The sequence below is a fragment of the Otolemur garnettii genome, unplaced genomic scaffold (assembly GCF_000181295.1).
Source record: "Otolemur garnettii isolate 467f Iridium unplaced genomic scaffold, OtoGar3 scaffold00016, whole genome shotgun sequence".
NCBI classification, from domain to species: Eukaryota; Metazoa; Chordata; class Mammalia; order Primates; family Galagidae; genus Otolemur; species Otolemur garnettii.
Window position 1 is genome coordinate 17,987,231 of NW_003852411.1, and position 27,742 is coordinate 18,014,972.

General features: G+C 44.3%; 1 protein-coding gene across 2 annotated transcripts in view; it reads left to right on the forward strand.

Moving 5' to 3' along the window:
• The first annotated feature begins 216 nt into the window (after positions 1–216).
• TNR (tenascin R) overlaps positions 217–27,742 on the forward strand; it is a 77,746-nt gene continuing 50,220 nt past the window's right edge. The window contains exons 1-7 of one of the 2 annotated variants that reach the window (XM_003785688.2): positions 217–775; positions 3,331–3,807; positions 10,332–10,595; positions 13,357–13,472; positions 15,741–15,891; positions 21,438–21,707; positions 27,375–27,560. In XM_003785688.2, the coding sequence (XP_003785736.1) occupies positions 277–775; positions 3,331–3,807; positions 10,332–10,595; positions 13,357–13,472; positions 15,741–15,891; positions 21,438–21,707; positions 27,375–27,560 (1,963 nt within the window). In that variant the 5' untranslated portion in view covers positions 217–276. Of the gene's footprint in view, positions 776–3,330; positions 3,808–10,331; positions 10,596–13,356; positions 13,473–15,740; positions 15,892–21,437; positions 21,708–27,374; positions 27,561–27,742 lie in introns of those variants that run through there. The other variant, XM_023510775.1, reaches the window with a different exon arrangement.

A 27,742-nucleotide genomic window follows, 5' to 3' on the forward strand; every position in this document is an offset into this window, starting at 1 on the left:
CCATGTGTTCTAGATAAGCCTTTTGGGAAAACAAAATAGCCTTCTGCAGAAGCAGTCCCCATTTTCAGGGAAAAGGTCCTGGGCCTTCATGACTTTGCAGCCACTGTCCCTTGCCAGCATCCCTTGAAAATCTTAGCTGTGTGGGACTGTCAACAGCCATGGTGCCAAGGCACAGGTCTCAGAAGTTGTCTCACGCCTCGTTTTCTCTTGCAGAGTCCCACAACTCCATGCTGTGTGCTGCAAGCTGGTGTTGAACCCAGAGGTCTGGCTGAGAGGATGGGGGCAGATGGGGAAACAGTGGTTCTGAAAAACATGCTCATTGGCGTCAACCTGATCCTTCTGGGCTCCATGCTCAAGCCCTCGGAGTGTCAGCTGGAGGTCACCACAGAAAGGGTCCAGAGACAGGCAGCGGAGGAGGAAAGAGGCGTTGCCAGCTACAACTCATCCAGCAAAGAGCAGCCCGTGGTCTTCAACCACGTGTACAATATTAACGTGCCCCTGGACAGCCTCTGCTCCTCCGGGCTGGAGGCCTCTGCTGAGCAGGAGGTGAGCGCTGAAGACGAGACTCTGGCAGAGTACACAGGCCAGACCTCGGACCACGAGAGCCAGGTCACCTTCACGCATAGGATCAACCTCCCCAAAAAGGCCTGCCCGTGTGCCAGCTCGGCCCAAATGCTGCAGGAGCTGCTGAGCCGGATAGAGATGCTGGAGAGGGAGGTGTCGGTGCTGCGGGACCAGTGCGGCGCCAACTGCTGCCAAGAAAGTGCGGCCACAGGTAGAGTCGGGGGAGCTGCAGCGGGGTCTTAGGCGGTGACAGAGAGGGCTGAGAGGAGTGGGACAGGCAATGGGAGGGAGAGATGCGCTCCATGTGAAATTCAGCATCCCTTCCTGTGGAAGGAAAGAAGTGCTCCATTCTGCAGCTGCCGGTTAATATGTCTCTGAGATCGAAACACAGTCCTTCCCAGGGGATTCAGTTCAGGGATTCTCTACTACTTAGCTGGTTTGAAATACATTAACCTGATTTTGGGGGGATGAGTCAGGTAATGGTACATTGGTTCAGCACAGCAATTTCGATGGTGAACAGGGAATTTGATGTCTGTCTTCATTCATCTTTGGTTTTCACAGGCTGTTGAATTGATATCTATCCATGTTAACCTGAGGGACTAGAGAATGCAGGCGCGCTGCTCACTCAATCATGGCCTTTCTCCCATCTGAGAAAATGATAGTCATTAGGGTCCCAGAAGGCCTGTCCCCCTCTTCTCCAGCAAGATGGAAGTTTTTTTCCTGCCTCCTCCATGAACACACAAATGCATGTGCACACATACACACTCTCTCATACACACGTGCCATCACACACAGCACACACAGCCCTTGTCCACCCTCCAAAAGGCTGAATGCTCAGGGGACTTACACCTAGCCTTGCCCACTCTCTAACTAGTAGCCCTCATGAGTTACTATCTTTCCCTCTCAGAGCCAGACTTCCCAAATTTGAATCCTGGCTCTGGTACTTCCTGACTTATGGCCTAGGCAAGTTCCAAGCCTATGCCTTCTTTTCTCCTTTTACACGTGGAGCTAGACTAGAGCAGGAGGAATTATGAAACTCAGAAGCACTTGTTCCAGATGGGAGCCTCGCTTCCAGGCAGAATCATCCAAGCAACAGCTGTTATCAGCTGGCCCACAGTGAGCAGGAATTGGGTCTGTCCCTTTGCACCCAATGTTCATCTCCCTAAAAGTACCTTAGACTCAGGCAATTCAGGTCTTGAATGAGCAGAAGCATTTGTCTTAACATCTGCAGTTTCAGCACTCACCTTATAGGGTCCATGATCCCGAGGCTTTCACTGAATGAAAGCAGGAGGGGGCGAGAGTGAAATGTTAGCAGAGCGGGGATGACCCGCAGCTCCAGAGGGATGCTGGGAACATTCTCCCTGAGACACAGCAAGATTAGGAGCAATCTTTGAGCAGCAAAATATTTCAAGAGTTTTTCTCACCTCCTCCTCCCCCCCCCATAATGAACACTATAAATAAACAATCTAAAGACCAGCCCAGTTGTTCAGTCCTCTTTTTTCAGTGAGCACCGGCAGGTTGGTTCCTCTTTCCCACGGGTCTGGGGAATAGAGGGAGGTCCTAGGTTTCCAGCATTCTGGTGCTCAGGAGACTGGGTGGCTTCTACAAGTGGACCTTTTACCACCTTCCGCCAGGATCCTTCACAGATGTGGGAAAAATCTACAAGGAAGAGTCACACTAAGCAATCTTAGCATGGTAAATTTTCAGGTTGTAGGGATTACATGTATGTGGTAGAATTAAACAAGGATGTAACTCAGTGGACTTCACATGCTTAGGTCACATGCAGAAAAGGATGCTGAGCAGGTAGGTACTCACTTGGTGTTTGTTTAACAAGTTTACCCGATTCATGCTAAACAAACAAAGTAACCACTATAGTTATAAGAAAATAAGGGCTGGGACAGAGATAACCTTGAAGGGGGTTATAGCAAACAGTACCTAAGTGAGAACAAGCTTCTGGGAAGCCTTTGAAGTAAAGCTGGCACTGGGTTTTGCTGAATGGGCAGGGTTGGTTGAGTGGCAGGGAGGGAGGACAGGTTTGTACCGCATACAACCTTCTTCTGAGTAGCCAACTCAAGTGTTCAGCCTACCTCCGCTTGGGTGCCCTCAGTCCCCACAGCCAGCACCTGGGCATCTTTGTCAAAGGCCTGTCCCTAGTCTACTAGAACCTTCTCATCCTGCCCAAAGACAGAATGAGGGGCCTGGGAATTCACATGCCCCCAGGGACCACCCTTAACCCACGATGAGATGTGACCTGCATTGTTTCAAGAGCACCCTGCCAGACTGAACCCAAGTTGTTTCCCCTGGTACTTTGCTGACGATGTACCTGGGCTTGGGGGCTTTCCCTTCCTGATTGTCCCTCTTCAAAGGCCTGTCCCTTTGCTGCTCAAAGATTGCTCCTTTCCCTTCCTGATTGTCCCTCTTCTCTATGAAATTGTCCTGGGAATATCTTCCAATAAGTCACTCTTACATGAATCTTACCTGAAGTCTACTTCTAGGGAATGTGACCCAAGATACCTGGAGGTAAGCTCCTGGAGGACAAGGGGCCAGATTGCATTCATGTTTGTCCCCAGAACTGTGCCAGGCACCGATAGCCCACATTAGGTGAAAATATTTATTAAGCTAAATACGTATCAAATACTGTTGAGCTTAACTCTCAGCAACACAAATCTGCTCAGAGGATAAGTAGAGGCCTCTTCCTACTCCACCCCAGCACCGCTGACAGGAGAGGCCACTGCTTCCCTTTGACCTTCTCCTTGACCATTCCAGGACAACTGGACTATATCCCTCACTGCAGTGGCCATGGCAACTTTAGCCTTGAGTCCTGTGGCTGCATCTGCAATGAAGGCTGGTTTGGCAAGAACTGCTCAGAGCCCTACTGCCCACTGGGTTGCTCCAGCCGGGGTGTGTGTGTGGACGGCCAGTGCATCTGTGACAGTGAATACAGTGGGGATGACTGCTCCGAACTCCGGTGCCCAACCGACTGCAGCTCCCGGGGACTCTGCGTGGACGGGGAGTGTGTCTGTGAAGAGCCCTACACTGGCGAGGACTGCAGGGAGCTGAGGTGCCCTGGGGACTGTTCGGGGAAGGGGACATGCTCCAATGGCACCTGTTTATGCCAGGAGGGATATGCTGGTGAGGACTGCAGCCAGCGGCGGTGTCTGAATGCCTGCAGTGGGCGAGGACACTGCGAGGAGGGACTGTGCATCTGTGAAGAGGGCTACCAGGGCCCTGACTGCTCAGCAGGTAGGAAGGGGAACTCTGCGGGGCATTTGGCAAGGGTGGCCCAGCAACTTAACTGGACACCTCCAGGTAGCTGGGGAAGAGGACTGGGAGGCAAAATGATCCCCAAGTCGGTGGTACTCATTTGCTTTCCAAGAGAGCTGATTTCTTGAGTCAATAATAACTGATGAGACTGATTACAAGTGATACAGAGCAGAAATCAGAAAAGATCAAGTTCAGGCTGAGAGCTAGATTATTACCCCTAGGACTGGAACAATGGTAACAACAATGATGACAACACACTTGAGGTGGGAGGGGCAGAGACTGAGATCATGGGACCACCTTAGGCAAGGCCCTCGTCTAACTCAGAGGGATTCCAAGGGTTCCACCTGCTCAAAGATAGCACCCTCACCTGTTGCCATATTCCAGGGGAACCTTGAATTAAAGTTCAATACACTGCTACTGCAAGAGTTGGTAGTTAGGCTGTGGGGCCGTCTAATGATCTTGGGCCTTACTGGTTGTAAGGTATTATTATTATAATTTAGGAAATGATCCAGGACGTCCACATGGAGAAAAATATTTGTAAGCAAGGAATTAAGTAAACAGGAAGAAAATACTAAAGCATTGAGCAACAACTAACATTCTAACAATTAGCACAGCATACTAAGGGGATATGGCTCACTTTGTTCCAGATGACTATCTGGCAAATTGGAACCAACCCCATATGTAGTAGAAATTGATACAAAAGTGATGGCCTAAAATGGAGATCTAAATCTAATCAGTGAGAAAAATAACCAATGTCTCATTGGCGCTGATCCTTTCCTTTTTTTATTTTTTACCCAAATCAGATTATTTTCATTATTTCGTTCATCCTCTTTTGACTAAGTCTGTGACTTTTGCTCATATATTTGTTTGTGGTTTAAGGAGTGCATATTAAGTAGCTAATCCTTCCCATTTAGGGTTCAGAGAACCCACTAAGAAGATTTAAGGTTAAAAAAAAAGCCACAATCAAATATTTTTAAACTTAATTGAGCAATTCTGGGAATATTTTGACCAACCATCTGACATTGGTTCAAGGCAGGAAACCCTAGGAAGCCAATGTCCCCAGCCTTCTGCTCCTCAGCATCATCAGCGATCCCTACCTGGATGGTGGATACCTCATTCCTGCACATGTGACTTCAACTTAAATTATGTTGAAATAAGTTCAATGGCAGTAATGAAAAGAAAAACAATGATAATGTGTGGGCTTAGGAAAAAAATATTTTCACATTTCTTAATTTTTTCCCATATTCAATTATTTGCTTTAGGCTCCCAATTTTGTTTTTGTTTTTTCTTTTTTAGTTTTGAGACAGAGTCTCACTTTATTCCCTCGGGTAGAGTGCTGTGGTGTCACATCTTACAGCAACCTCAAACTCCTGGGCTCAAGCAATCCTCTTGGCTCAGCCTCCCAAATAGCCAAGACTACAGGTGCCCACCATGAGGCCAACCATGATGCCTGGCTACTTTTTCTATTTTTAGTAGAGATGGGGTCTTGCTCTTGCTCAGGCTGGTCTTGAACTCCTGAGCTCAAGTGATCCTTCCACCTTGGCCTCCCAGAGTGTGAGGATTATAGGTGAGAACCACTGTGCCTGGCCTAGGCTCACAGTTTTGTTTATTGAATTGAAATATCTTTCAAAAACTATGGATAGTCATAATACCCATCCTCCCTAAAGGAAAATCAAGCTAAAGCTAAGCCTTATTGTTTCTGTATGCAAAGTCACTAGGCAGTTTCTGGGAAGCAGCCTGAAGCATGCCTCTAGATCCCCCTGGAGGATGCTAAGGGTCTATTTAGGCCATTGCTCTGTGAAAGCTGTCCTATCATACACATGCTTCTCAGTAGACTCCACCTTTATTGGCCTAAATAGGCCAGACATGTTCTTGACCCTGATTTTCTACAGGGATGGGTCCATTTGCAAATAAAATCTTGATCTGATCCAGACTCCAACCTGAACTGGAGATAAACCCTCCTGGATACCACAGGGACAACTCAGCAGCCACTAGCACATCTACAGCTGGGTTGAGTCCAAACCATAAGCACATATTACCTCTGACATGTTACCTCTCTGTGGCTTGAGGAAAACTTCCGTAGGCCCAGATAAATTACTTTACAGATGCCCAAAGCATGTGAGGAAGGACAGTTGCATAATCTCCATCTGTTTCTATAGCAACCCTGGAGCCACCATTCACCACAGGAGGTCTGTTCTTAAGGCCTGTCTTTTAAACCAGGTGCCACAGGTCTCTCCCAGAGAAGTATCTAGGTCATTATCTAAAGTGCTACTTTGCCTGCTCTTTATGAAAAGGCTGTAGGAGAAGGGGCTGTTTATCCAGTGTTTGACATTTCTGGCCAGGTGCATGCATTACAGCATGACTGTTTCCACTGCCTACAGGAGTGTGGAGAGGAGAGAGAAGGGTTAGGAAGGTGAAAGCCACAAAATATACTTCCTTAGGACATTCTCTTCTCTTTGGCCAGGGCATAGAAAATAGCTGCCCATTGTGTGGATTTCATTCTGAGGCCCCCTAGGTCCCCAGCACTCAAATGCAATTGAATAGTGTTGCTAAGGCCACTACATTTGACTCCCAGCCTTGATCTGTGCTCACAGTGTGCTCTGGGACAAAATATCAAGCTTTCTGCCTCCATTCTCTGCCCATACATAGATAATAAGACAAAAAATTCATGAATATGAGCACTTGAAACAGGCCTTAAAAGAAGCTACTCCAGGCTTCTTCTCATTTTATAGATTTAAAAAGCAGCAGTCCAGAGAGAGATTTTCCTAGAGCCAGGCAGCTAATTAATGGCAGAGTAAGAAAGAGAACCCTGGTCTCCTACCAACTTCTAGCGCTATTTAATCCTCTCTGGGATGCTAAGTAGAACAGAATTGAAAAATAAAAATTTTAAAGCCACATACACAAAGAAGTCACCTTTGGACATGAAAGCTGAATCCTGTCAAATGATAAAATATGAGGTTTTGCAGGTGAGGTGGAGAAGCACATTCAACCATTTGTCCGTGCCTGTCCCCAGAGCTGGCAGTTAGTGCAGGGGCTGGCTGAGGAGCTGTCCAGAACTCCCTGTGAGTCAGCAGGATGAAAGAACCATCGGAGTAGGGTCCAGAAAGCTGTTTTCTGGACCTCAGTCAGACCTGTGGACATCCATCAATGTCAGCCTCTGCCTCTGTCAGGATGGCAGCCGGCCCAACCTTTGGCACCTGAAACTACTTGCTCTTTGGAGCAAGACACATCACGGAACCAGTTCCAACTGCTCTCACCACATAAGTGCAAAACGTATGCAAGATCTAAAAAGGAAAGAGCGTGGCATCTTTGTAGATAAGCAACCTCGTTTCAAGCCCCAGTTTGGGGTTTGTGGTTTGTTTTTTTTCCTTTTCAACAGCCTGCTCTTCCTCAACTTTCCAAATTGGAAACCCAAAGGAAGTCAGACTTAGTAAGACCTATTTTCAGTAAAGAATAGATTTCTTTGCACCCACCATAAACTGATAGAATTGAGGCATAAGGCTCTTTTATAGTTTGCTTTGTAGTTGAAAGTCATCACGTTGTAATGGATTACTGGCACTCATTGTACCTTTGAGCTACTGCTAAATTATAGGGCAAGTGGCAGTGGTCTTTTCCACGGAGCCACTACTTACAAGACTAATTCCACCTTGATGACACCAGTGGCCTTCTCAGTGTTTGTCACTGGGCTCTGGCTTCAAGTTTGGTTGCCAGAGTAACAAGTTCTTTTGCACCTCCTTTTTTGCTTTAAAAATTCTCTTCTTAGATCACTCTCTCTTGACATTATTAGTTTTATTTCTGGAAGAAGGAACCAAAAAGTAATACTCTGACTTGTTACAAATGCCCTAAGGGTTGTTGGTGACTTGAAACTTGGAATGTCCATTTCTGTCATTATGACAGGAAAAGTCCTGCATAGGAAACTTGTGATCAGGGTGCTGAATCACAAGAGACAAGCACTAGAGGGTCTTTTTATAAAAATAGTTTTCTTACCTCTAGGACAAGCACTAGTCTAGAGATCACGTCCTGTAAGATGGTCTGAATTATTCCTAATAGAGTTTACTTTGGGGTGATGTGGATAAATGAAAGGAGGCATCTGGTATGATATAGAACCTGACCTACAAATTGTAAGGCAAAGAACTTTAAATGTAGAAGATCTGCGTTTAAGAATCAATTCTGCTATGACCCAGGTCCATGGGATTTATGGCACATTCCTTAACCTGGGCCTCAGTTAAGGGATAATTTTTTCTAGCCACACGTTCTATAGACTAGGAAGTGCTATACAAATGTGAAATGCTATTGGATATTGGCTAAGAGGTTCTACAGTCATTCTGCTTGGGTTCAAATCTTAGCTTTTATGTTTGATGACTGTGTGGCCCAATTTCCTCATCTGCAAAACAGAAATAATAAAGATACTTATCCCATAGTGTCAGTGTGAGGATGAAGTAAGATAATCCATGTAAGAGTGGTGAGCATTATACCTAGGGCATAACAAATGATCAATATAAACATGCAAATCCTGATGGATCCTCTATATCAACAATTCTTTCCTTGGTCCAGGAATCATTCTGTATCACACAGGCTGTGACAAAGGCCTCAGTGCAGTTTAAAGCTCTAATAATATCAGAATTATAAATGATGCCAGTTTATAAAAATACCACTTGGAAGTTAAATTTCACTTGAAAGTTTATTTAAATTTCATTTTCACTTCTTTAGTTTTGTAAATTAAAAAAGAATTTTTTTAATTCTTTTTTTTTGCCATTTTTGGCCAGAGCCCAGTTTGTACCCACCACCTCTGGTGTATGGGGCTGGTGCCCTACTCCTTTGAGCCACAGGTGCCACCCTTTTTTTTTTCCAGTTTTGGCCAGGGCTGGGTTTGAACCTGCCACCTCTGGCATATGGGGTCAGCACCCCACTCCTTTGAGCCACAGGCGCTGCCTGGTGCCACCCTTTTTTAAATTTTTTGTTTTGATCATTTGCTACCTTCAATCAGAGGAAGCCCCACTTTCTAGACTGTTTTATTAAATGAAGAGTTTGGGGGGAAAGCAATCAAAGCAAATGTCCAACATTACAAATATATAACTGGCGATTTCTCTGCCGAGAGTCTGAGCTCTGTTAAAAGACTTCTCATATCTGCTTTTGCTGAGAATTTTAGGGTAAACCCATGAGCACAGAGGCAGACACTGTCCACGCACATGGTCCCATAAAAGCCACTGGCCTAGGCCTACTGGCTGGTGAAGGTGAAAGGGTGAGATTAATCAGAGGAGAAACTCAAAACCAATAAAATCTCTCAAACTAATCAGAGCCCCACTACATATAAATTTTTAAGTTAATTATGACCATCTAAATATTGGCCTGATCTTTGATTTAACCTATGGGCAGGTACATTTACAGCCACACTGGGGTTAGCCTCTAATTAGACTTAAAAGTTTAATCAGTTAGTGCCTAGCCTACTAGTGAATCTTCATTTCCCAAAGAAACCACACACAAAAGGCTATTTCAATTTCTTTTAACCTTTGGCAACTCTTTGAGTACCATTTGAGAAATAGAAAAAGAGAGAAAAGTCCTCAAGAATATTTCTTTGAAAAAAAAAAGAATGTTTCTTTATCATCATCTCTAAAGTCAAGGGTAATGAAAATTAGTTTAACACAAATTCTTTTTCTTTCAAAAGCAAAATAAATGGTCTCCTTTTAAAAAGGAAAACGCTACAATAAAGCACCATTGAATGTTTTCATCAGGTCATGGTGTCCACATTTACTATTTTTGCTTCTTCTATTTTGCAAGATAACCAGGAATGAGTCTATTTTTACCCACCAAATCAGATACTGGCTCCTCGAGGAATGGGATGAAAGTAATTATTAAACCACCAAACATTTTAACTGGTGGTTTGCTGCTAAATATTTAACAATTGGCTTCCTAAAGGAATAAAAAATTAGAAGACCTGATTTGCATCACTTGCCAGTTTCCATGGTATAAATACTCTCTCCATGGTCAATTTCAAACTATCACCATGATGTCACTAAACAGAGTTGGGAACAGATGTGGAGTAGAACACAACTATATGGTCTTTCCACCAGAGAGATACAACACTTGTGAACTAGCTTAGATAATGGTAAAATGTAGTGAAATGATTTGAGATTGATAAGTTTTGAGCATTTGTTACCTTTGTTTTGCATATAATTTGCTTAATTATAAGTTTATAAAATTTACTTTTTATCAATGGCTGTATTTAACAATGGTCTCGCAAATTTCCTGAAAGTTTAACAATCAGCCTGCACAAGCAAGTAGGCACAGTACAGGAATAGCTCATGGCCTTATAGAGATTGGGATGCTAAGCACAGAAAAGGCAGGACCCTGTCCACAAAGGAAGTTAGAAATCACTCAAAGCCATAGAGGCCAGTGGAATATATAGACATGGCATGGGGATGAGATGTGAGGAAGAAAGTTGAGTCCAGCATGAGAAAGGCAATCCCCTGAGCTCATGCTGTCTGTGTATTGCCTCCCGGTAGTTGCCCCTCCAGAGGACTTGCGAGTGGCTGGTATCAGCGACAGGTCCATTGAGCTGGAATGGGACGGGCCGATGGCAGTGACGGAATATGTGATCTCTTACCAGCCGATGGCCCTGGGAGGCCTCCAGCTCCAGCAGCGGGTGCCTGGAGATTGGAGTGGTGTCACCATCACGGAGCTGGAGCCAGGTCTCACCTACAACATCAGCGTCTACGCTGTCATTAGCAACATCCTCAGCCTTCCCATCACTGCCAAGGTGGCCACCCGTACGTACCATTCCCCCGTCCTGCTTCATTTTCCTTTTCTCCTACATGAGATCATGGGCATTCATGATGGTAGTGTCTTTTCTTAATTCTTCAGGGATGCCTGGAATAGTCATTGTTCTTGAGGGAAGGGCTACGGACATGACACCCTTAGAAAAGTTGCCACGTGTAAAAGGCATTTCCAATTAAGAGTTTCCAAATTCAGACGCCATTTATAAATTATAGAACCAAAAGGACAAAACGTACTTTAATTATGGAGTACTGCCTGGTTGTATGTTAGACTCTGGTTAGACGTCAGGTAACATAGGAGACTTGTGCAGACTCTGAATCTAGTTAAGGACTTAAAACCAGGAGATATAAAATAGACCATATAATAAGCAAGAGTTAAATGGTATGTTACAGATGGTAAGTGTATAGCAGAGTGGGAAAAAGTCTTATTTAAAACCATAGCTGACAACATCCACTATGGAGAAGTGGCAAAATTTTTTCCATGCTCTTTTATTTAGCAAAATATCTCGATAATTCATTTCAGTGATAAAAGTTGAAGCTCTAGGACATAGTCTAGAAAGATTCGATGGGAGGAGAGAGAGCAAGCTAAAATGCTCTCCATAAAAAATGAATAGTTTTTTTTAATAACAGGAGAAACTTCTATGGGTATACATCTATATTTTGTGTATGTTTAAGCACAGAAAAATACGAAAGATCACATGCCATTCATTAATGCCGACTACATGGAAGAATGGAACAAGAAGGGGAGAGAAAAAGTTTTTTTTCTTTATTCACCTCTGAATTCTGAAATTGTTACAGTTAAGTCTGTGTTACTTTAGAATTTCAAAAACCAAGCAGAGGGACTTATGCAAGAGAAATTTCCATCGTCCCAGTTTACCATAAAACCCGAATGCACACAAATGCCTGTGTGCCTCATGTGGAAGCCTTTGGGAATATCAAGGAAAGGGGGCTGCATCTGATTAAATTCTGGGCAAAGAGAACATTTGAAAAAGATAGGGTATGGATGATACAGAAATATTAGCAGTAACAAGGAAGTGGACCAAGACGTGACCATGAGAACACGAACCCTTTAAAATTCAGAAAGTCCCAGGGTCAGTAAATGGGCCTGTTACCAGATAAAGCGGTAAGAGAACTGAACCTATTTTATGTAAGTCTCAAATGGCAAGATGGAGTTTGGTGACAGATGCCAAGGAAGTTCAGAAAAGGAGAGGGTCAAGCAGGAAAAGCTGGCCTTGAGGCATCACAGAAGCTCAAGGACTAAACCGAGCTCTCAGGGAGGCAAGGATAGAGACAGGCAGGCAAGGATTTAAGACGTTATCTTGTCCCTTTGCTTTTCAGGTGACGGAAGTCTGTTATACTATTGGACTCCCGTATAAATGTTGACTCTGTTAACATGCCTGTAATTATTTCCATCTATATTTGACCTTTCTTTGAAAAAAAAAAATCCTCTGGTGCCTGAGAACTGGTTTTAAATACATATAATGATTCTGTCGAAAGGCCAGTCACCATCTGCTGCTTTCCCCACCTTGCTCCAGGATGAGTCACCATTCAAAGTGTCTGGCCTGACTCCCAAGCCTGTTCTCTCTGATCCACACGCACGTGCAGTGATGAAGTTTCCATCTCCTATAGCGTTTATTATGCCAATTCAGGGCATCCCCTCTGGCGAGCTCCCAGGTGACAAGGACAAAATCGTGTAAACCACCTGACCTGGCTTCAAGTGGGTTTGCAATCAGTCCTATCTTCCATCCAAGAAGCACGAGAAAGCTTCCAAACAGGAGGGATGAGAATCTGTCAGTTTTCTAATGGGAATAGCCCAGGAGAGACAAATCTAAAACAGGAGCAGGCTCCCTGGAGAACTGAGAAAAGTCACGCTGTCGTATTTTAGGGCTGGTAATTGGAACTCCATTAGGATGAGCACACTTCCACCTCACTAAACTTGTGCATGTGTATGTGTCTTTGTGGCTCGGGGACCGATTGGGAAGAGGAAAAGAGAGAGATTGAGATAGGAAAAGAAAAAAAAAACGGTGAGGCAAAAGGGAGTGAGGAAGAGAAGGGAAAAATAATGAAGGGACAGCTGGAGAAAAGAAGGAGCAAATATAACAAAAGCAAACCTCCCAGTACCTGCTACAGTTCTTTGTGTGAGGCCTCGTTTTGCTGGTGCACGTGAAATGTAAGCTTCAGGCCATCCTAGATTTAGTGATTTGAGCTGAGCAAAACACTCTGAATGCACATCATATGATCAAGAAAAGCATGCTAGTATTTATTCTGAAATTGGCTTTCTCTGCATCTCCAGCCAACTTTTTCTGTGCCTTCTTTTTCCTGTGTGAAAAATGAGAACACTGATATTAGCCACAATATTGCCTCCCAGGAATCCTGTAAAGCACCAAAAGATAGTGTTCAAGCTCTCCGGAAAAGGCATTATATTATAAATTAAATGCCAAGGTTTGCCACATTAGTAAAGAAAGGGACTCTGGCATTTTAACATTAACATATTATGTAATAAAAAGCATAACAAATGATTTATATAGAATATAGATCGTGTTTTAAGTCTGCTCAGGTGTTCCATCAACACTGAGCACCGATGAAGTGAGCCACCTGCACCTGGGACTCACTGTGTCTACAGTAGGCCTGGGATTATCCACCAGACACTACCACACCCATGATATGGAGGGAGTTTACCAAGACAAAGCACCAGGCAATGCTCTCCATCCTGAGGGACAGCTGTGACATTGTTACCTACATTGCTGTATTCCAGATCTCCCCACTCCTCAAGGGCTACAATTCAAGATGATCACAGAGACCACCGTGGAAGTGCAGTGGGAGCCCTTCTCATTTCCCTTTGATGGGTGGGAGATCAGCTTCATCCCAAAGGTAACACTCATCTGTTAGACTGCTAAATAGCCCCATTTGGAGTATGTGTGGCTTCACTTGGAATCAGCAGCAGGAGGAATACACTACCCAATATCACTTTCCATGTCCTTAAATGCACAAAAGGACATTTTGTGGTCATCTGACCCTTAGAATATTTCTTTCACAAAGATGTGGTAAGGACTGACTAACCCTGAGTGTAGCACCTTGGCCTCAGGTAACAGGAGGATGCAGGAAGCAGCCACCAGCTCCAGCTCTCTACTGAGATAGCGCCAGAGTTTGGTGGTCCATGATTTTAGTAAATTTTCTTCTGTCTCCTCTTTAGGACAGAAGAAAAGCCAATCTGAATAAGTCACAAAGTCAACCCAAAACTTCATTCTGTAGAGACAGATGCACCCGAACAAAAATAAAAGCCACCTTGCATGGCTTCAATCTCTAAAGACTGGAGATATAAAACTAAAACGTTATGGCTGTCCTGGATTATTCACAGTGAATTTGTAACCTATTAATTAAGCAAAATTTTCCTTAAATTATTAGTCTATGAGTTTAAAAGTATCCCAGGGTTCATTTCTACTCTTTAAAGCACTGTTTTATTTTATTAAACTTAAAACCAACCTTTCTAAGTTTCTAGAGGTACTTGACTGGTACTTTTCAGAATTTGCTGACCCGACTGATGTCCTCCCTAACTATACCACTCATGGGGCTATAAAATGCAATCATACTCCTTCTCTCTGTCTTCATCCTTCAACATCAAAGAGCATTTTTCCAGTCATTCATCAGATTTAATGACAAATGACATATTTTTGGCTAACAAGACTGATTTTGCCACTTCAAAATTTTTAGAGACCTAAACTGTTCGAGTTGCAAAAGATCTTCAAGTTCACAGAATATGGTCCCTCATTTTTCATATAGTATAGATTATAAAGACTAAACTTAAAGAACATCATACAGCTCCTTGGTGACAGCTTTACAATAAGTATCCAGGTTTCTAGCTCCTACACCAGGGCTCTGTCCACTAAACTTGGACACCGCATTCTCTGATGTAGATATAGTTGTGTAATATCATGGCAAGATAAATACATCTGAATGGACATTCCATACAAATATTTTATTATATATCTTAATTGAGCTAAAAAGGCCAATGAAGTATGGCAGATAATTGAGTTCATAACATGACAGAGAGAATCATGTCACTTTGCTGCTTAGGCTGAAAAAATTATGACACATTCCCCTGTTTTACATCCAATATGTAAAACTCTTAAGAGAGGACTGGCCAGGGTGTGCCAAGGTCAAATGCATGGACACATGGCTTGATGACTACTGTGATCTGTAAGTTGAGGCCCCTGGGTGGATAAAGGCCCTTGGCATTTATCACACTGATTTAAATTACATGTAGAACACTCTTGGTGACATAAATAGACACCAAAGAGTAAGGAGAAAGACAATGCCATTAAAAGGGACCTTTGTCTCCTCCTTTTCTAGGGACATTCATAGAAAATGCAAGATAGATAGATGATAAGATAAAAAGATAGATAATAAATATTAAATCCTTCATCCGATATCAAATTTCCCTTTTTAATTTTCTCTTCCATAATTTGTCTCCTTCCTTCCTTTCTTCTTTGTATTATTCTTTGTTCCGTGCTTATTTTTCTTTTTTCTTTTTGTACTGAATAGTTGGTATGGCAGACAATCGCATGGACACACAATTCATGTGTCATGGAAACCTAATTCTTCCAAGTGAAGGGGAAATAAGGTATTGACAGATCTGCACCCAATGCAACACCATGAGAAACTCCAGATATAGCAAAATAATGGCTCTGATTCATAAAAAAAAAAGCTGGGAATGTTACACTGTGAAGATGTTTACACACAAACACACAAGATTCTGCTCTTCTAAATAGCCAAGGGCATGCTCATTATAATAAATGCCAAAAAACTTGGATGGATGTTAACATTTACTCTTTGGCAAAAGCCAGTCTGTATCACCTCATGACTAATTTTTATTGGCAAACTCAGCAAACTCAGGAGAGGCCAAAGAAATGTTCTCAAAAATTGATTCTCCATTTGCCGAATCCTCCTAGACTAGAGGGATAGCATCCTTATTGAGACTTCTAGAAGTTGTTTGTGGCCCCAGACTCTCAGCTATCAACATGGAGGAAATAGATGTGGCCCCTAGTTTTAATTCACAGTTCACACCTTTCTCTTTCTCTTATCATATTTCTCTCCCAGTAATTTTTCTTTTTTGCTTTCTTCCTCTTCCCCATTCTCCAGAACAATGAAGGTGGAGTGATCGCTCAGGTGCCCAGTGACGTCACATCCTTTAACCAGACAGGACTGAAGCCTGGGGAGGAGTACATTGTCAACGTGGTGGCTCTGAAAGAACAGGCCCGGAGCCCCCCCACCTCGGCCAGTGTCTCCACTGGTGAGTAACCCTTCCTGTATGGCAACCCATTCTATCATATGGGACAAAGAACTTCAGAGTTGCTCAAGAAGTGGAGAGACAAAAGAGGTGCCAGACTTCTCCTAGAGCTGAGATGATGGTGGCAGTTGGAGATGGAGCTACTTTACTAGATGCTTAGCTCTTAGCTAGTCATCTTCCTTCTTGCTCATCCTCACAAGCAGAGACATCCAGGAGAGTGTTCAATGGAGAAAATTCTTTCTTAAGATTTATAGTATATTTCTCCTGGTCTTACTCAGTAAGAAACCTCATTCATCAGGCCCTAGGAGCTTTGGAACCAGGAAGAGCTGACTCACTCTTACCTAGTGTGATATTTGGTTAAAATCATCTAAACCCTCCCAAACCTCAACGCATTTACAAAGCTGAGCAACAATACCTTATTAATGTGCAGATTAAATGAGGTAAAGTATCCAAAGTGATTAGCACCACATGGATGAGAGTAAGTGCTCCATATCGGATACGGACATACACACCTAGAGAACATACATGGAAACAGTAGGAAACAAGTCATTCAAAACTAATACCAACAGGTTGGGTCACTGCATAAGGTGACAAATTAAGTTTATTATTATTTCACCCCATAGTTCATTCATTCAAAATCATTATTTCCAGGATTGATCCATTAATTGTGTCTCATTTGCCTTATTATTTCCTTAGCTAACAAAGGATGTTCAGCTTCAGTGCTGTAAATCAGCAATCGAGATGCATATGTGTGTACCCTCCCTAAGAATGTCTCAAAAGTTATCAATAGCATCTGGTGTCATTTTTTGTTCTCATTTTATTGGTGGGCAAGCTAAAACTCGGAGATTAATCAACTCTCCCTGTCAGTAATAGAAATTGAGATAGGTAGATATAAGTATAGCATTTTTTTTAATAAATGGAAATTGTCACCCCAGAAAGCCAGTCTTAAAGTCCAGGGCAAAAGGCTGAGTTGGCCAGAAAAGGGAAACACAACCCTACCTAATGAGACCACATTAAAAGATTAGTGACTCATACTTTGCTACTTGGATCCAAACTAAACAGCATCAGAGGCTAAAGTTCATACTCAGTCTAGAAAACATGGGTATAAAACTATTATGGCATTTGCGCTAGGGTTCCATGGCAGTGCCTCAAGGCTGGGACCAAGGGAGAGGCAGACTTCTCTCTTTCATGCCTCCAACCAGGGAAGCTCTGCTTTGATCTGTTTTATATTTTGTACACTCATTTAAAATTTTGTTCTTTACCAAAAAAAAAAAAAAATTCATTCCATAAAAAGGCTTTAAAACTACTGTTCTGATCCAAATAGTATGTATATTTTAGAAGAAACTCCATAGCCATAGAACCTAAGATTCCTAAAAACTTGTAAGAATCGCTCTAGAAGGCCAGTGGCTAGAGCTTTCCTACAGCTGTTCCCAAAGGTATGCTAGAATCTGAAGAGCTGACATTTGATAATGTAGGAGGCCCACCCATCATAAGGTTCACAACCAACATTCCCGTAACAAAAGACAAGTGAATAAGAGAAAGCATAGTAAAGTCTGACATGACATGGGAACCTTCAGAAATGGAAACCTACAGACCGTGGGAAAACTCTATTTTTATGCTTAGGTTTGATAAGGAAGGACAGTGGGGTAGCAATGTGATTGGACAAAAGGCTAAGATCTAATGGTGATAGGCTGAGTGGGGAAACCCAGCCAGGCCAGTATGTCCAGATGCCGCTTGACCTCTCCATGTTATGTTCATTCTTGGCCTCCCCTGTGGGGCGGGGCCCTTCTTGAATGAGAGTCTTCAAGGGAGAAGAAAGTGATCTGAGTTTCATGGCTTGCACTGGAGGAGAGGAGTTCTACTTTCTATGACCTAGCTTGGGGAAGAGTAATCCTGATTTCTAGGAATTTCTTTAAGAAGAGCAAGAAACAGAGGAAACAGGGGGATAGGAGAAAGTCAGGGAGACCTTGCTTCCAAGGCTGCTTCTGAGGCCCTTTCAATTTCCTTTAGCTCAAAGTACTCAGCCCATCAAGGCAACCTCCTTTGGGCAATCCTATTCTGAGCCCAACAACAGTTCAGAATTCTCTTCTGATATAGAATGTTTCACGGTGTCCAAGTCACTCCTGTGATTTGATATGAAGAAAGCATTAGTAGAAGACAAAAATCTCAAAGGAGAAAATCGTTCTTAAGAGGAAAGAGAACATCACAGTTGAGGAATATTTTTCTCCTAAGGTACTAAGAGTATTTAGAGTAATTCCTGTCTCCCTGGTAAGAGTATTTACCTTGCCTTAGGTAATCCAAATTTTTATAAAATCCATTATAAAATCTGCAGGGTTTTGTTGTTGTTGTTGTTGTGGGTGTAGGGGATTGGAAGTTCCTTAAGATTAAAATTTAAAGTTTCAGATCTAGAAATCTGTGGTAAAGCTAGGCAGAGTTTTTTTCCAATTAAGAAAAAAACAATCCTTAATTATTCTGGCATCACATACAGAGTCATGAAGAAATGGAAAAACATTTATTCCACTTGAGTTTTTGAGTAGGACTTGTGTTTGTTTAGAAATGAGGGCCTGAGTTGAAAGTAAGCTGATGCCTTCGTGATTGGAATGGAACATTGCTACCAAGTGGCCAACCACAGGGCAGGATCCAAGGTGGCTATGGAAAAGATGCTGGCTGGCTCCCAGTCCTGTCTGCTGTTTTTAGGAAAGGATTGTTTAATTATTTCCTTCTGCTAAGGTCTGACCTACACCAACCCCCTACTGCGAAGCTCTGTGCCCTCATCAGGACTCAGACTGGCTTCTTTCAGGCAGGCCATTTCGTGAATGCAAATTACAAGACCTCCTGCAGTGAGAGCCCTCTGTGCTACATAATCGCATTCTAATATGTTCAATCCATTATGATTAGGGTTCTGTGGATTTAAAGAGTTGAAGGACAAAAGCCTTATGTGGTCATTTGAGTTTTCCTGATAGCTTTTTTTTTTTCCCCAAAAAAGTTCCAGCGCATTGAAATGCTTTCCCTTCTTTCTCATGAATAAAGTAGACCCTCCATTCATTTCATTTACTCAATACCCATTTACTGAGCGGCTACTATCTTTCAGATGTTATGCTTATACAACAGCTACAAGATCATTTCCTCTATTTCATAATTAAATTAAATTAAATGTAAAAGGCCCACACTATCTAAAGCCACCAAGTACAGTATGCTGAAAAGAAGCCGTCTAAATGTGTTCTATTAAATCACATTACTATCTCAGATATAAAGACCAAGACTCCATTTCAACTCCAAACCTGGTAGCACCAAAAACGTCTGGTGATTTTCATTTTAGCTGTTGCTAGAACAAAATCCCAAACTGCTTAATAAAGAAAGGACTAGGCTTAGACCCAGAGAGAAGACAGGGTGCCTGGGAAAAGGCCCAACTGTGAAAAATTAAGAGACATAGCTCAGCCCTGAGTCAGTTGTCAGTGGAAAAGAAGCTATACTCTATAAAATGATTTAAAGAAGTTTATTCTGAGCCAAAGTTGAGGATGATGATCCAGAGTCCCACCCAAGAAGCCTTGAGAAAGTGGACTTGCTGTGGTGGGATTACTGTTTGGCTTTATACATTTCAGGGAGACAGGAATTACTTGCAAAGTCACATCAATGCATGGAAGGTATATTGGTTTGGCCCCCAAAGGTGGGACATCTTAAAGCAGAAGGCTTATAGGTTATAGATGGGTTTAAAGATTCTTTTAGCTGACAATTGGCTGAAAGAGTTAGATTCTATCTACTAGACCAGGAGTCAGAGAAAAGAAAAGCTTGAGTTAAGATAAGTGTCTTTTTTTTTTATCAGAGACAAATTACTGGGCTTATGCCCAGACTCAAGTGGTTTGTTGTATATATTGAGGACCTGCAGGTATGTCTTGCAAAGCCTTAGGGCACAGAAGGCATCTCTAAGAAGGGACTGGGGCATGATTGAAGCATGTCTGGTCTTTATTCTCATGACTAGCAACTCAGTTTGAGGGATCCCCTTGATCTAGAGGAGGTCCAGCTGCTAAGGGAGGAGCCTTAAGATTTTATTTTAGTACACGCAGTCCTAAGGGAGACATGCATTTGTGAGACAGAGCAGGAGGCGGGCCAGTGTGGCAGGCTAACCAAACAAGTCAAGGTTGTCTGGTAAGGTGGAAGAGAAACTTACTAAAACTAGCTGAAACAAAAGAGAAAAGTTACTAGAAAAGTCGTAAAGTATCTCCGGGGAACCCCAGAGCCAGAAATGCATCTGGGCCTCACAAAAGACTTGAATCAGAAAATGGAATGTCAGCAATCCAGTCACTCTCTGTATCTTTCTAGAAGCTCTACATGATCATTCATTTTTGTCTTCCTCCCTCTCTTTTCTCCCTTTGTCCAGATGAAATGCTCTCTACTTCTATATCAATGTGGTAGGGAGTGGCCACACAAGCCCTGGCTCTACATAGGCTCATTAGAGAGACAGGCTTTCTGGTTTCAATTGCAAATCCTTGAGGAATATTAATATTAACATTAATCAGCTCCAGCCAGAGGGGTGTAGCCACATATTAAATGTAAACATGGAAGTGAGACCTACTCTTTTAGTAAGTAGTAGATAATTGTCAGTGAAGGGCATGTTGGCCATGAAGATGTCCCGTAAGAAGCTGAGAACACCATTTTCTGTTCTGTCCACTAAGCCTTTTCTTTTTCTACTCCCCTCTGCCTTCCCTCAGTGCCTTCATCACCTAGTTCAGTATGAACAGGACCCCAAGTAGGTGCTGGAAGCACGGGTGGTGGGTCTTATAGGAAACCAACCAACTTTCAAGGTGTTACCCTCAAACACGGTGCCTCTCTTATGAGAGACATAAGTGGGAGACCCTTGAAGGCCTATTGTGACTACAGCAGCCTTCTTCTGCAGGAATATGCAAGAACAGATGGGGAAAAAATGATCCATAAAAAGCTAGAGCTCCAAAGGTAGAGCTCTTCTTATTCCAGAAGAGTGAGTTTCCCTAGAAGGCATATTTTATGTCCATAGACATGGATGTCTGTTGGGTTTGATGTGGTCTCAGCAGTGGGATGGATGGGAGTTTCCGTATGGCTACATAGAAACATCCTCTGAGCACTCAAAATGACCTGTTTTGCATCCGGCTCATCACCTCCTAGATTTTTCCCCAGGGCTGACAGAAGATGAGAGCTGAGAATGCCAGGAGCTCAGTTCTCAGCACTCTGCCCCATTATCTCCAGAAAGAAAAGGGCTGATTCCCTCATGTTAGTAAGAGCCCTTCCCTGCATAGTCTGGGAAATACAGGCACCTTAAAACTATAGTCCGGTAAAAGAAGAATTAGGCCAAGATTCAGGGGAAGTGAGTTCTGATGTCAGTTTCCCTATTGCCAAATGAAGTGTCCTTAGGAAAGATATTTCTTCCTGTGTCTCGTTTTCCCCATCTGTAAAATGGGGTAATAATAGTCACCCTCTCTGACTGGCCAGACCAATGTAAGGAGGAAAGGAGAGAGCTGATGCTCGAGGCTGGTTCTCAATTAAATTTTTTGTTCTATTTGATCCTTCTCATTCAGTCATTGATGGGCCCACACAGATCCTGGTTCGAGATGTCTCCGACACCGTGGCTTTTGTGGAGTGGACACCACCTCGAGCCAAAGTGGATTTCATTCTGTTGAAATACGGGCTGGTGGGCGGGGAAGGCGGGAAGACCACCTTCCAGCTGCAGCCCCCCCTGAGCCAGTACTCAGTGCAGGCTCTGCGTCCAGGCTCCCGCTACAGGGTGTCAGTCAGCGCAGTCCGAGGGACCAACGAGAGTGACTCCACCACCACCGAGTTCACAACAGGTATAGACGCGACAGGGGAGAGCTGCCCAAGGAGAGGGTGGGGGAGGTGGTGCCAGCTGGTGGTATCTACAAGGTAGGGTGGGAGGGCATTAAGGACGTGAGATGAGAGGTGCCCAGGCAATCACAGGCCCTGCCAGAAGGAAGCCGGGCACAGTGGCTCACATCTGTAATCCCAGCACTTTGGGTGTCTGGTGGCTCACACCTGTAATCCCAGCACTTTAGGAGGCTGAGGTGAGTGGATTGCTTGAGCCTAGGAGATTGAGACCAGCCTGGGCAATAGGGAGACCCTGTCTCTACAAGAAATAAAAAAAATTAGCCAGCATGATGACAGGCACCTGTGGTCCCAGTAATCAGAAGGCTGAGGCAGGAGGACTGCTTGAGCCCAGAAGTTTGAGGTTGCTGTGACTTATGATGCCATGTACTCCATCCTGGTGACAAGTTGAAACTCTGTCTCAAAAAAAAAAAAAAAAAAAGGAAGGAAGGAAGTGAGAAGTTTCAGGCCCCATGAGGATGTCACGGTCACACTATAGAGGAAAAGCAGTACACCTGTGTATGAACTATGTTCTTGCCCTGCCTCTGGTGCCAGCCAGATCGGAGACATGATAGAAGTCTTCCCCATGATGGGCCTCAGGTTTCCCATTTACGAAATGACAAGTCTATCTTGAAATCATTTAAGCATCTGTATTGCTAGCCCAAATGACAATGTTGTGAGAATTCAGGACATGTGTCTCTTCCTCAAAATGTTTCATTACCATTTGCTGGAAATCATTGTAATAATTCCATAAATCTATAATGACTTCACCCCGCACCGCGATGGTGCCCCTTGGCATTGGGTAAAGCCCAACCTGTATAGCCATAAGCAAACCTTCTATCTGAGATTCTGTGGCTCACCTTGCCATTGTGAGCACTGGCAGTAGTTTTATGAGGTCTGATTCCCATAGACAAGGGGCTGAATAGGGCCCATATAAATACCTCTTGCAGAGCCTATATAAATGCCTCCTGCCTTGCCATGATGAGCCCTTCCCAATGCTGCTGAGACTCTTAAAGAGCTTCACCAACAGTCAGAAAAGGCCGGATCTCAGGGTGGCTTGCTCCCTCTCTCAAAGCCCGTTAGTCTGACGGCTAGTTAGCAGGGAAGACGACACCACCCACTAAGTACCCTCACTGGCCAATAAGGGCATAGGAACAGATTAGTGATTGAGTTTCTATCTAACCCAGATTCTCAGTCTCAACTTCTCTGCCTTGGGGTGGTTACATGTCAAAGAATGTCTCTGCCAGCTACAGTTGTCCCAAGAATCAAAGAAAACTGATAACATCTGTAAAAACTAAGATCCAGCACCTTTTGATGGAATAATGTAGAAAGAGAATCACTAATTCAAGCTTCCTACTCTGGGTTGTGGCCTAAAAGCCTGTCCAGGGTGAGTCCAGAGAATTCAAGGATGCTCCAAGTGATTGGCGAAATAGCACCTCATGTGCCATCTGTGTTTAAAATCAATTGATTAGTAAGAATGACAGTAAAACAGAAGGATACCAAAATAGCCCTAGACTGGAGCATACATCTCAGTGTGACAGCCAGATGGGTTTGCAAACTGGTTGGCCACTGTGGACTTGGAAAATGTCTCCATGTTGGCAGAAGTCAGGGCTCCTGAGGTAAAGACTTACAGTGTGTAGTTACAGGTAAAGTCCTAAACCCCAGGGCCAGCCCATCCCAAGCATGAGGAAGGGCATCCCACAATGTCCCTTTCTTGGTTAATTCCAGGTCAGCCTTTCCTCCCCCACCCCCACAACACCAGTTGTTGGAGGCACTGGTATCTCTTGTGGACCATGAGTCCTGCCTTCTTTTCTTAATTCTGAGATCGTTTTTGTTTGAAAAGTTGTTTCTTTGTGCTTTGCTCTGATAAAGGGTTTGAAGAGGCAAAGCAGGAGAAGAGAGCTCTTGAGTAATGTGATGAAAAACAAATTCTTGATGTTCAGGTCAACAAGATGGAAGCAGGATTGGCTGCTGGCCCAGGAAAATTCCAATCAAGCCAATTACATCCTACCTCGTAGGAGCTCCCTGGAGTTTCAGTTCACTGCGGCATGATTTTCTGTTTCCGGTTGCCTGTTGGATTGGCAGCTGTTAGGTGGCTGCCATCTCAACACAGCCTCAGCCTGCACCTCAAACCTGCTCCCCTCTGCTGCGGGGAGGTGAGGGGACAGAAGGGATGGGAAGAGAATCTTAGAAACAGATTCTCAAGGGCCAGGCTGGTAGGTGCCAGCTGAATGATGAAAAGTTACCCAGACCCTCACGGTAGGGCCCTCAGTCATTTCAAAACTCTGCTTAAATTCAAATTAGCCAAAGTGCTTTTCCAGGTGATGGCTTCGACACTAGGAGTGCACTAATTGCACAGGCAATTAAAACAGAGATTTGCTTCCTGCATGGTGAGTGGGATATTTGCCTGGGTCTTACAGCTGTGCTGTAAAAAGGAAAAAGGAAGGATGTGAAGGCCAGGAATTGGAGAGAAGCCAGCCCAAGGAAACCCAGAGGCTAATTCCCAAAACCCCTCCCTGCCTCAGCAGCTCTGATTTCAGCTGCTCCGCGGGAGGAACCACCGGAAGGTTCTGCTGGAGTCCTCCCCTTTGAGCATATCCCTCAAGGTACCAAGTGCGGCCTTCAGGGCATTTGGTCAAATACAGGCTGCCACTTTGACAGCTCACTTAAATGCCCTAGACCTTTCTTTATTGCTACTATAGGTTGAATCATGTCTTCTAAAAAAGTATTGAAGTCTTCATCCCCAGGACCTATACTTCTGACCTATTTGAAAATGGGGTCTTTGCAGATAAGCAAATTAAGATGAGGTCGTTACAGTGGGCCCTAATCCAGTATGACTGTGCCCTTATACAGAGGGGAAATTTGGGCACTGATGCAGATGTGCATACAGGAGAAGACCATGTGAAGATTAGGAGGAAACCGGAGTGATTCTTCCACAAGCCAAGAAATGCCAAAGCTCTCCACTGGATCACTAGCAGCCGGGAGAGAGGCTACAACAGATCCCCTCACAGCTCTCAGAAGGGAGCAGCCCCGCCAGCACCTTGCGTTTAGTCTGTGAAAAAATAAATTTCTGCTGTTTAAGACGGGCAGCGGCCCTGGGAAATTAATAGGGAGTGCCCGAGTAACAGCAGTTCAAGTCCCTAGCTGCTCGTGGTGATTCCACTCTGCGGATTCTCAAAAAAGTCATTTCACAGTTCCAACCTGGATGGCACTTGAACTTCAGCCAAGAATCTGGCGGCAAACAGCAGAGGGAGCTTCCTGTCTACAAGCCCGATACCCTCAGTCAGAGCTGTTCTTTTCCCAGCACCACCTCTGCCGAAGCATCCTCAAAACCAAACTAGTTAGAAGATTTGTCTAAAAGCTTTAAGGTCACAAACGAGACAGAGAACTGACGACAGCCATTCAGTCACTTGGCATGCATTTACCCAACACCTGGTAGGTCTCAAGCACTGTTCTAGGCACCGAGGCTACAGAATAAACAAAACAGACACATCCTCGTTCGCAAGAATTACATTCCGGTGGGAAAACCGGATAATAAAGAGGAAAGCAAACACCCCAAATCATTTCAATCACATGAGTACCGAGGGAGGGCCACGTTGGACCGAGTAGTTTGGAAAGGTCTCTCCAAGGAAGTATTTGTTATTGTAACAAGACCTAAATGACCTAAGCCTTGTGCCGATCTGGAGAGGAACATTCCAGGGGAAGGCCCTGAGGAAGAAGCTTGATGTGTTTGGAGAGTAGGAAGAGGCGCACAGCTGGAGCACAGTGGGGGAGAGCCATGTGCTTCCCAGGGATGTCTGCCCAGCAGGCAGGCACTCGCAGTGCAGAGCCCTGCAGAGCCCCGCAGACCATAGCTAGGAGTTTGTGATGGGAAGCAATGGGCAAGCTGCTGGCAGGAGAGTCACTTCGCCTAATTTATGTTTCAGAGGCTAGATTATTACCAGAGTTCCACAGTCCCCAGCCTTTCCACAGGGACCCCACTAGACATCTGTCTTTGCCTCCCCTGGGACCTGCTTGGCTCCCATCTACAGGGGTGTTCTTCAGCTGCCCCTCCTAGAAGTCAGGCTTCAAGGCCGGAGGAGCAAACACTTTTACCACCCCGTGACACCACCCCTACCCCCAACCCTGTCAAGCCCTCATTCTCAGGATTGACCTCTTGCAGGAAACTTGATGTTGGAAGTGTCTGAATTCTGAGATTCAGAGAAAACCCTGCCTTCCTCCACAGGGTACAAGCCCTATGACCACAACACCGCCACAGTCCAGCATTCCCAAGGTCTACGGTGTCAGTTGCGAAGGGTACTCAGTACAATTGTCAACCTCAACCCTAACCCTAAATTCATTCTGCTCCAATCCAGGACCGACTATACACTCCAAGCCTCTCCTCCGTGAAACTTAGGGGTGGCAGTCCTGGGTGTCCCTTCCACACGCTGTCTATCCAAGCTCCTCCATCCAACTGGTAGAGAAGTAACACGCATGATCAGGCATGCACAGCACATGGCATGCCAAAATGCAGAGTGAGGGAACAGTTCTCAGAAAAATAAGCTGCAGAGACATAAATCTGCTAAGAGATTCTCCCAATTTACATCACTAAACAGAGCACTTCTCACTCCAAAGCTTCTGCTCAGATTGATTCACTGCGTTTCTGTCTTCCACAAGAACAATTGGTGGAAACTTGTCTTGCATTTGCAAATTAAAACAATGCACGGGAGATTTTCTCAGAACAAATGGCTGGTTCACACTGAAGGGAAACTCAAGCCTCAAAGACAAGCACTCTATGGAACTTTTTAAGTGGTCTTTTGTTTGTTTGTTTGAGGGCAGCACTTTAAGCTATTTACCCTGTTTCTACCCAGATAAGTCCAGGGGGACCCCCAACTCTGGGAGAGAGAAGCAGCTCCCCAGGACTGAAGGAGAGAACACAAAATGGGGTCCTTTCATTCCAGCTCCAGAGCAAGCAAGGGGAGCCACATTGTTGGAACTCAGGAGAAACACGAGAGGCAACAAAAAGCCAGCCCAGGGTTTGGCACTCATTTTTGTGCCAGGAGCCATGCCACACACATCACAGTCATTGATTCACACAACAACAGGAAATGTCGGTTGTTTGGTCCCACTACCTAAAGAGTCAGAGCTGGTGATCAAATGGAGGCCTGACTATGTTCTACCTGCCGCATCCTACCCTCTGTACACAACTTCATGACAGCGGTGTCTGTGCAAGCAGACTCAGGGAAGACATCTGATGCTTCAAAGTCTTGAAACCAACTGTCCTTTTTTGCTAACTGGTCAAACATGATACTGCTCTATCTCCACCTTACTCATTCGGGAGTCGTCTCTGATTTTCTCCTTCTGGGGTTTCCTCTGCTTGGTTCTTAAGCTTATGGCATTAATTGGTTCATTTTAAAGTTTCTAGGACACCCCTGGAACTGCTGAATGGAAATGGGGGAAGCATAAAGTGTGCTGATACTTACTCCCAAATAAGACTCGGACCCTCCTGAGGAACCGGCTCAGGCAAACTGAAAAGTTACAGGGTTCAGGCAATGCGGGCAGAGGTTCGGAATGGGGGCTCCCGTCTCTAAGCTTTTTAAAGTGCAAGATGCAGCACAAACGTACACAAAATGTTGGTAATGTCTATCTATTTTTAGAGATTGATGCCCCCAAGAATTTGCGAGTTGGTTCCCGCACAGCCACTAGCCTTGACCTTGAGTGGGACAACAGTGAGGCGGAGGTTCAGGAATACAAGGTTGTATACAGCACCCTGGCAGGAGAGCAATACCATGAAATGCTGGTCCCCAAGGGCCTTGGCCCAACCACCAGGGCCACCCTCACAAGTGAGTATTGCCTGTGTCTGCGTGCATGGTGACTGCCGAGTCTACACCCCACCCCTCTCTACCCTACCACCCCCTTACATCCAACCCACCACCAAATCCCATTGATTTGATTTCTTAAATCTCTTTCAAGTATGTCTATTACTCTCCATCAAATGACCATTGCTGAGTCTAAGCCACCATCA